General features: G+C 36.1%; 1 protein-coding gene across 3 annotated transcripts in view; it reads left to right on the top strand.

Moving 5' to 3' along the window:
• LOC107591862 (protein tweety homolog 3-like) overlaps positions 1-16,092 on the top strand; it is a 68,778-nt gene that overhangs the window by 41,240 nt on the left and 11,446 nt on the right. For 2 of the 3 annotated variants that reach the window (XM_016281145.1, XM_016281139.1), the window contains exons 6-12: positions 67-139; positions 1,313-1,388; positions 6,194-6,249; positions 9,723-9,815; positions 10,422-10,514; positions 11,496-11,541; positions 12,175-12,265. In XM_016281145.1, the coding sequence (XP_016136631.1) occupies positions 67-139; positions 1,313-1,388; positions 6,194-6,249; positions 9,723-9,815; positions 10,422-10,514; positions 11,496-11,541; positions 12,175-12,265 (528 nt within the window). Of the gene's footprint in view, positions 1-66; positions 140-1,312; positions 1,389-6,193; positions 6,250-9,722; positions 9,816-10,421; positions 10,515-11,495; positions 11,542-12,128; positions 12,266-16,092 lie in introns of all 3 variants that reach the window. The other variant, XM_016281150.1, reaches the window with a different exon arrangement.

The following is a 16,092-nucleotide window of genomic DNA, read 5'->3' as shown; positions in this document are numbered from 1 at the left end:
CAGTGCATAATATGTATACACTGCATATAATGATGGTTGAAATAACGATTATCTATGTTCTCTCAGGGTATGTTTTCTGGGTGTGTTGGCGCTGGTAATCAGCTGGGGCTCACTGGGTCTGGAACTGACTGTCTCCTCGGTGAGTGTCTCCATGGCAACGCTTCTCCACACAGAGGCAGGACAGTAGTGTCGTGATGATGCTTCCTCTTGTGATCTCCCTGTAAATGCCTAAATTATATCTGTGGAATTACCTAAAGCAGCCAGTAATAGCTTATCTCTATAGCAGCATGTATACTATACAGCTTCCTTAAAGGGGGGATGCCATGCCGTTTTTTGTATACATACTCTAACACTCAGAATCAAGGTCATTTACATATTAGGAATATACAGACCTACAGATGAAAGTCGAAATGGACTAGTCACTGGGTTGCCTACTACTAGTTGGCAAATCGGTTGTATGGAAGTCCCTGTATGATTAGGTTAGTTTCGGATTTACCAAGGCCTGATCACATTTCTGAGTATGGGACACCATACTTGACTATACGTCACATCACTCACTCACTTAAAAATGCAATCAAACAGAATTAAGGGATAAGTTAGACTATTTTTTTAGCTTGACATTCCATCTTAAAAATAAATGCAACACTTGTCAACCAGTTAAAGCACAGCACGCTGTCAGGATGCTAAGTAAACGCTGTCGCTAAAATAGGCTTAAATTAAAAAAATATAAACACTACCCTTCAAAAGTTTGGGGTTGGTAAGATGTTTTTGAAAGAAGTCACTTACCAGTCACCAAGACTGCATTTATTTGATCAAAATAGTAAAATCAGTAATATTGTGAAATATTATATTTTAATATATTTTAAAATATAATTTCTTCCTGTGATGTTAAAGCTGAATTTTCAGCATCATTACTCTAGTCTTCAGTGTCACATGATCCTTCAGAAATCATTCTAATATGCTGATTTGCTGCTCAACAAACATTTCTTATTATCATCAATGTTGAAAACAGTTGCACTGCTTAATATTTTTGTGGAAACCATGGAACATTTTCCCCAGAATTCTTATAGAAAGTTGAATAGAATAGAAAGCTGAAATGAATAGCAAGTTTTACAGACCAGCATTTATTATTACTTGTAACATTATAAAGGTCTTTACTCTCACTTTTGATCAATTTAATGGATAAGCTGTCCGTAGAGAAGTTGAATAATGGTCCTACAAATATCTTTTAGCTTCAGGGAAAAATAGCATGCTGTAAAGTGTAGAATATGCTCTTTTAATATACATTGTTTGCTTTTCTCTCTTATTTTAGGGCTTCGGTGACTTCTGTGCGGCACCTGACATGTACATAACCAAGGTGTCAGAGCAGTACATGCTTATCAAGAAAGGTATGTTTTATTTCATTCCAATACAGAGTTTTCTTTCAAATCTCACAGATATTAAATGTTTTCCCTTTCTTTCACCTGCTGCTGATTTGTGAGTAAGATGCTTAATCTAGCTGGTGTTATTATGAATCACTTGTGAGTCTGTCTGAATTCAGACTGTCCTACACCTCCTGACAGAGGAGCGTGTTCTCTGAGGCATGAGCAGTCACGCAGGCCTTCATTTCCTGTTAGCTCAGAGGAAGCGTTCCATATGACTTTCTCTTCCTCACTTTATCAGTGTTACTCAACACAGCAGTTCCTCTTCAAAGTGACCTTATTACCCACAGGAGTCTGGATGCTTTCAGTAAATCGGGGAAGAGACAACAGTGTGGGTGTTTTTTCTCTAAGTCTATGTTTGTTTTGTGTGTCCGATTGTTCCTCTTTGGGTGGCCATAGCAAGATGATGATGATGGAAGTTGATGCTCACACATTCTGGTTAAGCCTAATCTAGGTAGACTCAGGATACGGCCCATTGGAAATTGGTCTTCCTATGACTTAATCCTTGGAAAGGAAGCTTTAACAATGCCCTGAACATGTGTGAATCCTATAAAATGTTTTTAAATGGTTTCATTATGTTGGACCCGTGATTAGAGATGGACATTGAGATGCAGAGGTTATATTGGGACTATAAAAGCAGAAGTGTATTTTTGTATGCATGTGGATCCCTATATGCATTAATGTAGTAGAGGCAGTTTTGATATGTCAGCTTTGGCGTCTGTTATGATTAATCACTTTGTTGGTCGGCTGAGAAGAGCTACAGCAAGAACTTCTGGAGAACAGGAGAGCGATAAGAGGAAAGGAAGAGAAAACCGCTGAAGGATGGGGATGATAAACCATATGACTATCAGCTTCACACACCCATGTAATTGTGTCTCTTCTGGGCACTATTCTTATCTTTGTTCTTCCTATCTTCAGTCTTCCTCTCATTTGCTCTAAATAAGTCCTTAAAGGGATAGTTCACCCAAAATTGAAAAGTCTACCTTTAATTTATTCACCGTGCTGTCTTTCCAGGCTTGTACCTCAGAAGGAGAATTATGAATTTTCACCCAGGCTTTTTCAGTCTAACACAGTTTTGTAGTGACCATGTGCAAGTGATACATGTGAATATCCTGTTTTGAGCCTCTCTGCAGAACGCATTCAAGACTTGCAAGTAAACGCCCACTGCTATGATTGGCTAACAGTTTCGCTTATTAAAATAACAGATGGATGCTAACATACTCTGAAAACCACATGGGTCTTTTGGGTTAAAAACGTATAAATGCTCAGTATATATCAAATGGTCTGGAACAGACAATGCAATAATGGTAAAAACACGTTTACTCACACCTGTGTGTTGCGATGTTGTTGGATCCACTCTATTCAGACTGATGTGCTGCATCATCGTTTACTTTCAGTCTCTCTGAAAATCAGTAGCAAAGTAAGGCAAACAAACAAACACATTTTGTTTGTATTATAAAACAGTTTCACTGTTTTATAATACATTGACCTGTTATATGTCAAAAGATCAAGGGAATTAAAAAAAACAATAATAATAGCACATAAAATTGCTAAAAATAGAATAACATTTTGTAAAATAGTATTTAAATAATGCTATAATAATAACACTGTTCTGAAGTTAAAGAGAAAAGCCAACGTTTAATTGTAACCACATTGCTGAGTGAGTCAAACTATAGACCGATCAGTCTGATCTATGAACCAGATGAACTAGTTCTTAAAGAATTGGCTCAAAAAGAAAATCTATTCCACTCAGTGACTCATTACTTAATTTAACACCTTACTGAAGGGGAGGATTTTCAAGAAAATCATGGCCAAATTTAGTCTGATCCTCGCACAAAACTATAATATGACTTGGAGTATAGCACACAAGTCATTACACTACTTTTATGGTGATTTTTGTTTGTCTTTTTTTGGAGTTTGCCAGACATGGTCACTATGTATTATTCTGTGGAAAAGAGGAGCAAAATGAATAGTTTGGATAAAATATTGGTAAAGTATGATTCCTTCATCAGGAACAAAATATACTAGTGGGATTTAAGAATTGCTCTCACCATTCTAGAATAAAATAAGTCTTTGTCACTCATAAATGACAAGTGGACTGACACATACGAAACAAATCTAAAAACATCTCTGATTTCCAGGAACATCATCAAAATTTGCACATCAGATCTTAGCTTACACCTTTCCATTAATTGCGTTCCTTTAGTCCAGAATTATATTTGGAGCAGTAATTCAGCTGGAAGCATTAATGGATGTAGATGGAAACCACAAAGAAAGCTCTGAGTGTGTTCCTTCTGGCTATCACGGTCCTAGACTGAGTCATCCTACTGCTTTTCCCTAGAATAGAACCAAGACATTTCTGTACTTACAAATAGCGCACATGTCCCTGTGCCATCCGTCGTGTTTCTTCTGCCTCAGTATGTATTCCAGCATGTCTTTTGTGCTGTTTAATGCTGAATCTAGTTGTTAAAGAGGCCAGACTGTGATGCATTTTTTGGAATAATTAAAATCATAAATCTAGTGAACTTTTTACTATTTTCCATTTTTTTATTATTTAATGTACTTTCATAACAGTACACTTTTGTTTTATGTTATGTGGCTTTACAAAAAAAAAAGTTTTGGAAACAGTATTTATTTTATTTGTTTGTTTGTTTGAACTCATTTTACACCAAAAATATCTAACTTTTTCGAATTAGGCCGAATGCTTTGGCTACTTCTACATGTAAATAAGCTCTGTTATGATTGACTAGGCTACTAGCATGGTTTTTTTTACTATGACATTACAGTGTTTATCCACATCAGGTGTACTTGATGTTCACTCAGTATGAATTTCGAACCCAGAAGATGACAATATTTCAAGCATGTATCAAAATTAAACGCTTTCCTCTTTAAAAAAGCAACAGTAATGCATGCTATAATTGTCTTCCATTATATATGCCATTTATTCATCTGATAACGTCTCGGAAGGATGTTACATTTTACAATCATCATGGAAGAAAAGCTGTGAAGCACTTCATAAATAAGATCTGTCAGTACGCTGGCGTGTTCCCTGCCTCGCATGAATCAGGATCTTTTACAGCCTGCAGTCATCGCGGCGTGAGTGGGATTTAGAGCTCTGCCTCCTCTCAGATTGTTTTTGGAAGCCACTCCATTGTCTTTGTTCGGTTTCAGATGGGCATCACTAGTCACCCAATATTACATCCAATTACTGGAGGTCATTTACACATGACATATGAGCCTGTAGGGCTCTGGCCCTCTCACTGAATACTATTACAACCTATAAATCCAGCCTTGAATTCCACTAAATGAATGCTGCTCAGTTCAGCCTTTTGTATATAGCCATCCATGGACATAATTGAGAGGCCAGTTTATTTCCCTCATCATTGCCATAATTATGCTATTTATAGGGCAATCAGGGAGGCCTGTCGTATGGGATGGGAGACTTTTTGCTGTGACCGTTGCCATGTGTGTGTCCACGTGTGTAATGATAGTGATGAAGCATCACTCCTCCTCAATAAACCCACCGCTTTGACGCATGTGTCTGTTTTTGATTCACATCCACGCAACCCGCTGCAAGCTGCGCATAAAGATGGCCCAAGACTCCATCTGTGTTGGCGTGTGGTTTGTGAGAGGACTGTGTGAATTAGTACCATTTCCTGTGCAGAAATAGAATTTTTTTTTTTTTTTTACACTGCAGTCTAGATCTTCGTTTCCATTCATTTTACATTCACCGATCAGATTCATTACAAGTTAATTTTAAGCAACTTCACAGTTAAAAAGTACAGGACCCCAAATTGTTTGTGTGTGTACATTGTACATTTTGTACTTGTAATTTATGGGAATCAAACTCATGACCTTTGTGTTGCTAGCGTCAAGCTGCAATGTTTGAGATACCAACCTGCTATTTAGGAAGTCTACAGCTCTCGTCTTTATTTTCAGTCCTCATAAAAATCCTCAGTGACCTGTCAGCACTATTCAAATGTGTGATTATGTAAGTTCTCTTCATGTTTGCTGAAAATAGTTGAAATCACAAAATTAAATTCAACCGAATATGACTCCTATTACTGATGCACATTTACTGAGAAGCATGTGTAATGTTCAGGCGAGCGAGATTTGAACTTGTAACTTCCTGCACCAGGCAAGAATTATTCCTGATCACCCCTAAGATTAAAGTCTTATTCATTTATTAGATATTGTGGCTAATTTCTTATGTGCTCACTGCTCAGCTACCAATAATAGTGCCTTTAATTTTATTTAAACATGTTTTGCATGTTTAAATTCATTCCACAGATTTTCCTCCAATATCTATGCAAAATAATCTGCAGATTTGGTCTGGGATTAGTTATTGATTCATATGCATTGACTGGGAAATTCTCCTCTGCATAAGAAAAATTAGATGCTTGGCTTAGCTTGGGTGAGTTAGGCATTTGTGGACTGAATTTAGGGTTGCTCGTGATTGAATATATAGCGGTTCAGATACCTGACATGGCTGCTGTGGGTTCTCTGAGCTCTGTAAATGATAGTGTGTCAGTGTGAAGGTTCATCTGCTTTGGGCTGATGTGAAATGGAAAGGAAAGAAAAGAGAAAAGATTTGTTGAGTGTTGCAGGTTTATAATGACTTGCAGTGCATACAATTGTATTATATGCTTGTAGCGGCAAGCAAATCAAGGGGAAAAAACCTCATACCTGAGTGGGTCTTCTTCTAGATGATAAATGCTGATTTCTTTCATGTCATTACTCTTGACCTACTGCCTCTCTCTCTCTATTTACAGATATCCTGCAGTATTACCTCACATGTAACATAGGTCAGGTCAACCCCTTCCAACAGGTAACTATAGCTTCTACCTCTTTTTAATTTTTTGATTCAGATTTTCTCTGTTAACCAAATCCCTCACTTTCAAATCTCTGAGAGATGTCCTCAAAAAAGTATATCGGCTCTGTTCTAAACCCTAGTGAGCTTCCTAACTAGAGAAGTTTGGCATCATAGAGATATTCCCAACTGAAAGGCTTTTTGCAAATAGCAAAATTATGCACTTCTATGGGTACCTCGTTTGTCAAAAATGTAATACAGCATTACATGTATGCGTCACAGAAATGGTAATCTGAGAATTAATTGCTATGAGGTTAGTGAGACTTTCACAGATAGTGGACTGAGTCAGTGATTTTTTTCCCCCCTCATTTCTGAAGTATAAATAAGTTATTTAATTAAAAAAAAAAAAATCTTCAAATATGTTACTTTAACAACAGGCTAATGTATAGGTTTAGTATTTATATTCTATTATATTTATTAATATTTTGAATTAGCTTTTAATTTTTATATTTTCCGTTTTTAATTCTAGTTAAAATTTTGGTATTTTATGTGCTTTTGTAAGTTTTTTTTATTTTAAACTTATTTGTGTCATTTATATAATTATATATTTATATAATTTATCAAATTAATAATTGAGTAAAGTGCTTTTTTTCATCTAATATTCATATTTTATTTGATTTCAGCTTTATTTTGATTAACAAAAATAATTTGTAATAGTTATAGTTTTAATTAACAAAACAACACTGATTCTGCCATCAGACTGAGTAAGTTTAGTCCTGTGCACTTTGCCTGCGAACCTGTATTTACGTGAGGTTTGAGGGCCTATTAATGTTGTTCCTTCTGTAGATAGTTTGACTTCATTGTGATAAGGATGTGTGTGTAAACAATAGACAGCGAGGCTTCTCACTGGAGATTAGAAGAGAGCCAATCTCTTCCTCTTCACGCTTCATTACAGGGGAAGTGCCCCTGTTTCGTTTGTCACTACATTAGCATTCTGCTTATTTTATTTTATTTTTTTAGCATTCTGCTTATTATGGGCGGCTCAATGGAAATGTGTGCTCCTTTGGCTTCCTGCCACTTCCTTTAGTTAATGGAGTAAGACTCCACGTCTTTATTTGAATAATGCATGTGCATGATTCAGACGAATCTCAGCTCTTAACTGATCATGATTGATGGATTATGTCAGCAGCCACTCCATTGTCTTGATGTCATTTAATTTAAATGAAAGGTAATGCCCAATATGGAGATTGAACACTCTACTTGTCAGCTGATGTCTCTGAATGGAGTTCCTCCAGTTCTCATGCAGCATACAGATGAAATTAGCCTGATTCACATCTGAGACAGCGATTTCTTGAAATGGATATTAATTTCAGACTTAAAATGTCACCAAGGAATATTTTAGGAACATTTTAAAGAGAAATGTTGAAGATTCTGCAACAAGTTTCACGTTTTATGCTTTAAAAATTAGAGTTGCTTTGCTATCTACTATGCACATAAGCACTTAATTTCACACACGACATGCACTTGCATTCAAAATAACTAGAGGTATTTTTGTGGGATTTCCTTATATGTGACGGATGCCAAAAGTTTGAAAGTTTTTGAAACAAATGCTCACCAAGGCTGCGTTTGTGTTTTTTGATCAAATAAAAACAGTAACACAATTGAAAAAAAGCTTTTCTGTTTGAATGTATTTTATTCTAATGTAGTTTATTCCTGTGATGCAAAGCTGAATTTTCAGCATCATTACTCCAGTCTTCAGTGTCACATGATCCTTCAGAAATCATTCTAATATGCTGATTTGCTGCTCAACAAACGTCTTATTTTTTATCATCAATGTTAAAAACAGTTGTGCTGCTTAATATTTTTGTGGAAAAATCATAGATATTTCAAGATTCTTTGAATAGAAAGTTCAAAAGAGCAGCATTTATTTCAAATATAAATCTTTTTGTAACATTATAAATGTCTTTTATAAAATGTAATGTCCTTGTTCGGTAAAAGTAGTAATAGTGAAATAGGTAGTGTATATAATGCTGTTTTGACCAAAAGTATGTATCTTCTAAGGCGTAGGAATAGCATTTGTGTGAGGTTGTTTTTCATAATTCTTGCTAGCAGCACTGAACCTGTACTTGCTGCTGTCTGTTGACTTTAGTTTCCAGCTCTGTTGCCTGCAATCAACACAGTAAGCAAAAGTCTTCTGTGAGCTTTCTAAAGAAGAACACGTTGTACTTTCACTACCTCTTTCTCAGTGAATGTCAGCTCGTTTCCCGGCCTATCATTGTAGAACTTTTGGCAGACAATGCTGACACAGTGGCCATTTGGCTTCTCAAATATTAATGTTTTCAAGACCTGTGCTCCTGAAATGCTCCATGACACACATTAAAATGTCCTAAATGGCCGGGTGCAAGAAACTGCACTGACTTGTGCTGCTGGGTGTAAATGCACTGTTGCATTATGCAAACAGCTCTCACTGCTCCTGCAGTACTAACAGTGGAGTGAGCGTGGGGGTGTGCAGTGGTGAATGAACACCGAGGAAATACATCTGCACTGGGCAGGAAGTGTCAGTTGCGCAACCCAGGTGGAATTACCTGTCTAGCTCTTAACATTGCATTTTTGTGTCTTTCAGAAAATAACTAGAATCAAACAATTACATGCAGAAATTCATACTGTATTTAGTAAAGATGCACTAAATTGATCAAAAGTGACAGTCTAGACAATAATATTGTGAAGGATTTCTATTTCAAAAAATGACTGCTCTTTTAAAATTCCTATTCATCAAAAGAATCCTGAAAAAAATGTATCACAATTTCCACAAAAATATTAAGCAGCACAACTGTTTTCAACATTGATAATAATAACAAATGTTTCATGAGCAGCAAATCAGCATATTAGAATGAATTCTGAATGATCATGTGACACTGAAGACTGGAGTAATGGTGCTGAAAATTCAGCTTTGCCATCACAGGAATAAACTACATTTTAAAATATATTAGAAAATGGGTATTTAATTATTATAATTATATTATTATACTATATTACTAATATAGTAATGTGTCACAATGTTGTTTTTAGTGTATTTTCGATCAAATAAATGTGATTGGTGAACTTGACTTTGTTTTTAAAAAATCTTAGCAACCTCAAACTTTTGAACAAGTGTGTATATGCCACACTATATACAGGGTGTCATATAATTATGAGATGTGAATGTAAATATTTTTAAACTATTGTGAAATTTTATAGTTAACTGCTGTCATTAGTTTCTTTCTTTTTTTCTTTTTTGTTTGGGGCACTTTTAAATCCTATTCTTTAGATCAATGTTTTTGTGCTAGTTTTAGTATATGATAATAACCTGATTCCTATTAATTCCTTTGTTGAAATAAATGGAAAAAACGTAAATGTTGAAAAATACAATAAGTATTTTATAAGTATAAGCTTGTCAACAAGATAATGTTTACACTCAGCATGTAACTGGTTTAGTTTTTTTCTTGTTGTAGAAGCTGTCAGGAAGTCACAAAGCACTGGTGGAAATGCAGGACGATGTGTCAGAACTACTGCGCTCTGCAGTCCGTGATTACCCCAGAACGAAGGTGAGCGCTTGTGTGTAGATATCTGCATGACTCTGTGTGTGTGTGTGCGTGTGTGTGCGTGTGCGTGCGTGCGTGCGTGCGTGTGTGTTCATTACCCCTGGGCCTCTGTCATTGTGCAGCATCTGTGTGTGTTCTTGGACAAAGTGATGGTTGACATTCTGTACATGTGAGAGAGAAAGCCGCCCTCTCGCTGAAACACAAGCGTTGAGAGAAAACGCTGAATCAATGGAAATATTTCACCCTTAGAACCAGCCCAAATCTGATTTACCACTGCAGCTTTATACAACTTAGACCTCACACAACATTGAGCCTTTTAAAGAAAGAAAACAAGCCTTTCTTCTTTGACATCCTCCTGTGTGAATGTGAATGTTTTGGTTTGTCGTGTGTGACAATAGACTGCTGAAAATTCAGCTTTAACATCACAGAAATAAATTACATTTTAAAATATATTCAAATAGAAAACGGTAATAATAGTTGACGGTATTGCTATTTTAGTGTATTTTTGATAAAGTAACTTTTTAAACGTGTATGTAAATGAGAATATTTATTTAGATATTGCATTTAGAGTAACCATTTTATTTCAAACTGTGTGTGCCTGTTTTTTAGGGAAACCTTGAGCAAATTCAGGGGGGCTTGAACACCACTGAAGTTGGACTGCACCAGCTCACTGCTCTTGTGGACTGCCGCAGTTTGCACATGGTAAGAAATTGTGTTTTAGTGTATATGACCACTTTGCACAAACGGTTCCTCTCTGACTCTAAATTAGGCACATCTTACCACCATTGTCATTGTAACCTCAACCTGTGGGCTTCAGTGACATGAAAAGCCAGGGTTTTGACGCCCATCTCCAGCCTGCTCACAAACAAACTAATACTTGTGTGTGTGTGTGTGTGTTTGTATCTTCTAACTGTTCTAAACCTTACCAGCACTTGCTGCTACAGTCTGGAGCCTGTCTTGTTCTCTGAGATGATGGAGATGTCTGATATTTCAGGATTCAGCATGACTAGAGTTCCTTCTCGGCTGAGAGACAGAGGCCTGCTGTGTGGGTGGTCCTAAAAGTGCATCTCCTTCCCATGTGAAGAGAAAGTAACGGATAAAATATGGACTTTTGGCAGTGTATTATACATTATTAATCGTGTTTTCATACTGCAAAAGCAATAACATACTACACGGTCCAAGCGTACATCTGGGCTGTATGTAGGAGAGTTTGTGCTGGAGATTCTGAACAGCGCCGGCAGTAATTACAAATGGAGCAGTTTTGCAGTTAATAATGACAGTAATTTGGAGGAAGGAAGACACTGCCATGTTTCTCTGATAGCAGCATGTGTAGGGCTGATCGCGGTGCGGTCAACATGTATTATTAAAAGCCCTGTTTCTCTCTGCAGCATATGGTGCTGTCTACTCCACGAAGGTCCCAGTTAGAGAGTCTAGCACTGGATATTATCATACTGTTTTTTTTTTTTTACTGTATCTATTATCCACATACCCAGCAGAGACGAGTTTCTGTGTGTGTTGTTTCATGCAAGGCATTTAAAGTGACAGTTGACCTAAAAATGAACATTATTCTGCTGAATAGAAAGAAAGTTAAGGATGGCAGTGAGTGAATGATGACAGAATTTGCAGTGTTTGCGTGCAAGGCTGCGATTGTGCATTTAATGCTGTCTTTCTGTTTGTGTGCAGGATTATGTGCAGGCATTGACCGGAGTGTGTTATGATGGACTAGAGGGTCTGATCCTTTTGGCAGTGTATTATACATTATTAAGTTGGTGTTTTCATACTGCAAAAGCAATAACATACTACACGGTCCAAGCGTACATCTGGGCTGTATGTAGGAGAGTTTGTGCTGGAGATGCTGAACAGCGCCGGCAGTAATTACAAATGGAGCAGTTTTGCAGTTAATAATGACAGTAATTTGGAGGAAGGAAGACACTGCCATGTTTCTCTGATAGCAGCATGTGTAGGGCTGATCGCGGTGCGGTCAACATGTATTATTAAAAGCCCTGTTTCTCTCTGCAGCATATGGTGCTGTCTACTCCACGAAGGTCCCAGTTAGAGAGTCTAGCACTGGATATTATCATACTGTTTTTTTTTTTTTTTACTGTATCTATTATCCACATACCCAGCAGAGACGAGTTTCTGTGTGTGTTGTTTCATGCAAGGCATTTAAAGTGACAGTTGACCTAAAAATGAACATTATTCTGCTGAATAGAAAGAAAGTTAAGGATGGCAGTGAGTGAATGATGACAGAATTTGCAGTGTTTGCGTGCAAGGCTGCGATTGTGCATTTAATGCTGTCTTTCTGTTTGTGTGCAGGATTATGTGCAGGCATTGACCGGAGTGTGTTATGATGGACTAGAGGGTCTGATCTACCTGGTGCTGTTCTCGTTCATCACAGCTCTCATGTTCACCTCTGTCGTGTGCAGTGTGCCACACACATGGCATGGCAAAAGGTGAGATCTAAAGAGAAAAACAAATTCATAAATGTTCCAAATATATTATTTTATGGTTTTCTATGATTTCCATGATGTGGAATACATTCATAAGAAGATCAAAAGTAGGTAAAATCAGAAGTTTTGAGAGAAAAAAAAAAAGATTTTGTTTTTGAAAATACAAATTTTAATAAATGAATGCATTTTTAATGTATTTTAAGTTTTAAGGCATTCAAATAATTAGACATGCTTAAACAGAATTTGATAACAATAAAGCAGAATGTGAGAAAAAATAAAACATTTCACAGGGCCATTTCATTTTGTTAAACTTTTAATAAATTGATATTAAATTGTATACGTTTCATGATTTTAATTAAGCATGCTTTCTGATTAATACAATTTTAATATATAAAAATAAAAACTGAAATGTGGCCTCAAATATTGTTTTGTAGACAGTGGGAACCCACAACCCATTACCCAGTTGTTGAGGGGGTGAAATAAATATATGCATGTAATTTTTTTTTCTAGTTTCTAATAGTCTATATATAAATGTATATATTCAAAAAGCATAACACTGATCGGTCTGCACAGCGCTGCTTCAAGTCGAACACGCCTCTTATAGTGTTAGGGGAGGGGCCGTGCTCAGTGCATCATCGAGACATGATTTCAGGTCTACCCAAAAAATCCTGAACACAAAAATGATGAAAAACTATTTAACGGTCTAACTCCACAATTCAGTTCTACATCATTCACAATCTTTTTAACGCATTTCAGCAATGCACTTCTAACATTTATAATGTGTTTAGAAACAATTCTCTGAATTAGTAGCCTAATAAAAGCGGTTTTATTTAACACACAGTGGGTCGTCTCATGGGGGCAGACATGTTTGGTCACATTGACCAATTGAGTTTTACTTTGCAGCGGGAGCTTGAAAACAAAAAAAAAAAAATTCAATCGGTTCACTCCGAGCAGAATCAATATTTTAACGTTTCTGTCCCCGTGTTCCTCTGATATTATTACCATTCCGAAACTGGTTCGAGAAGTAGAAATACCGGTTAATAACGTCATTTTTTTAAAATAATAATTTGCCTAATAATAATAATAATAATAAAGTACAGCGTTTTCTTTACTCAAAAAGAAAAGGAAAAAAGAGAGATCTGGTAACGTTAGCTGCGCTTAGTCACAGCCAATACTGCATCATCTTTTCTAGATTTTGGCCAAATGTAGGCTACTAAACAAAATAAAAAATCTATCAAAACTTTAAAGCAATTAAAGTATTTTTAAGATATTTAAAAATGTTTGCTGCATTGTAAAAAAAAAGATTGGGTTTTGAGAGTGAAAAAAACTCTCACGCCGCATTTTATTAGCCCTATTAGCCTTCATTCCGAAATAATGAAGGCTAAAATGCCTCTAGGCTAAAGCAAAATGTTTACAAACATTATAAACACAGTTATTAGTTTCTCTCCAAAACAAATCCTCTAAAGTTTAGGCTATAAAAACGTCAATCCAAAAACTAATTAATTGAAGGTGAAACTGATACCTACCTCTTTCATTCGGCACGAATCCAAGTGTTTCCATAATCGCTGCGTATCTGGATGCTAAAATATTATTTATTATATAGGCTTTGTATTTTGATATTGGAACAGGCTGCAATGTAGCAAAAATATGTTGTGTGTGCGCGCAAGGCGCCGGCGCGATGGTCATACCAACGCTGGTCGGTTATACAGAAGCAAGACATTATTCAAAGCTGTCAAGCTTTTGCAAAATAAAGAAAACTACTTTCTGCTGTCTCGTTTTCCTTTCCGAGAATTTTGGAACGCGTCGCAATGAACCGTAACTCAGCACATTTTTTTCTTTCGTTTCGTTAATCTGTCAATGATTTAAATGAAATATATTTTGTGTATATGCCTATATTCCTTTTTATGTAAGCCTGTAGTTTTTCTGTTTTCTACGTTCACAGAAGCGCTGCAGGTGCGTGTGATCTGTTGAATCCATCTTACACTATCCTCGGATAAACTCTTAACGCTGGTGCACTGCCATTGCGACTTACCTATGATGAGTTCACAGCTGAGCGGACATTTCACTTGTTGGCTTTAGTGTCACATTTGCATAGGCCGTACTACTGGAATTCGTGATTGGTTGACAGCAAATTTCAAATATTGAATGGAACAATAAAATAACGTTATTAACCGGTTAATGGCCATTTCAAATTTTCGATTTTGTTCGGAACTATTTAGCTATTTAGGAACTGTTTCTGTTCCTGTCAAAATTTCGTTCGGTTCAGAGCCCTGCTTTGCAGTATATTAGTTGATAGGAATAAATCAGTGATGGGTGACATTTTAGATGCTACATATACACCAGCACTGGGGGCGCTGTAACGGGAGGAAGTTTAGGATGATTCCAAGGGCCCTGATCAGAGATGCAAGTTCTACTGAGGGGGCCCCCGAGTCAATATGCTGTTCAGGGGGCCCAGAAACCATAGCGGCGCTCCTGACAAGCACAACATGTAAAAATAAAGAAAGAAAAAGTACTGAGTGCACCTTGTAAAAATCTAAGAATTGGATTCAATTTCACTTTGAAAAAAAATCACCATATGTGACCCTGGACCACAAAGCCAGTCATAGGGGTAAATTTTTTGAAATTGAGATTTATACATCATCTTAAAGCTGAAGCTCCATTGATGTATGGTTTGTTAGGATAGGATAATATTTGGCCAAGATACAACTATTTGAAAATCTGGAATCTGAGGGTGCACAAAAATCTAAATACTGAGAAAATTGCCTTTAAAGTTGTCCAAATTAAGTTCTTAGCAATGCATATTACTAATCAAAAATGAAGTTTTTATATATTTACGGTAGGAAATTTACAAAATATCATCATGGAACATGATTTTTTACTTAATATGCTAATTATATTTGGCATAAAAGAAAAATCGATCATTTTGACCCATACAATGTTTTTTGGCTATTGCTAAAAATATACCCCAGTGACTTAAGACTGGTTTTGTGGTCCAGGGTCACATATGAAAACAAATAAAAAAAACAGTAAGATTTTAACATAAATACTTCTCATGCTTTACAACAAAAACAAAAAAAGACAACATATGATTTTTAATACTGTATTTAACTGCCGTTTTTTTATTTATTTTTTTTAAGTACAAACTTTACACAGAAGTGTGGAAAAATGTTTCTTAGGAAAAAAAAAAAAAGCATTCGTCAAATGCGTAAACATAAATGCCCTCGGAGATTAGTTTAGAAACTCCCATTTATTATGTATTTTCTATTCTGTGCAGCTGCCTTTAACCATGAAATACTCAAGTCAAATTGACCTGCAAACATCATAATACTAATAGAAATTTTGTACGCACACTTCCACAACATATCAGATTGTTGAGACTTTCCAGACATGTTTGACACGAAATGCGAAAGTCGCAAAATTTCAAGATAAACAAGTTAACAGGTATTTCTGACAACTCAAGTCAAAATGGGTCAAACTGACCATCAACATAATTTGACAGTTAAGGTTTTTTTCTAATGCAAGTCTGCTGCAACTAAATTGCACAAAAGTCTGAAACATTTACATTAGAACTATTCACACTGCCACATTTCAGAATTCACTTTTTTTTAACTCATTTTTAATCCTCCTGCATCTGAAGCAAAAAAAATTGAATAGAATTATTATTAAATAAAAATAAATTATTACATTTATTTACAAATTAATTATTTTTGTCATAAAACCAGGTACCGAAAATTCTGACTTGGTGTTGACAAGTCGTTAACTGGATCAACTCTAAGTTTACTTTTGTGTACAATAACGCAACCACACTTTATGCCAATGATAAGTTTCAA

This window comes from Sinocyclocheilus grahami, unplaced genomic scaffold, assembly GCF_001515645.1.
Source record: "Sinocyclocheilus grahami isolate Dianchi unplaced genomic scaffold, SAMN03320097.WGS_v1.1 scaffold9.1, whole genome shotgun sequence".
Lineage (NCBI taxonomy): Eukaryota > Metazoa > Chordata > Actinopteri > Cypriniformes > Cyprinidae > Sinocyclocheilus > Sinocyclocheilus grahami.
The sequence above is the reverse complement of the archived record's forward strand: the minus strand, read 5'-3'. Positions and strand labels throughout refer to the sequence as shown.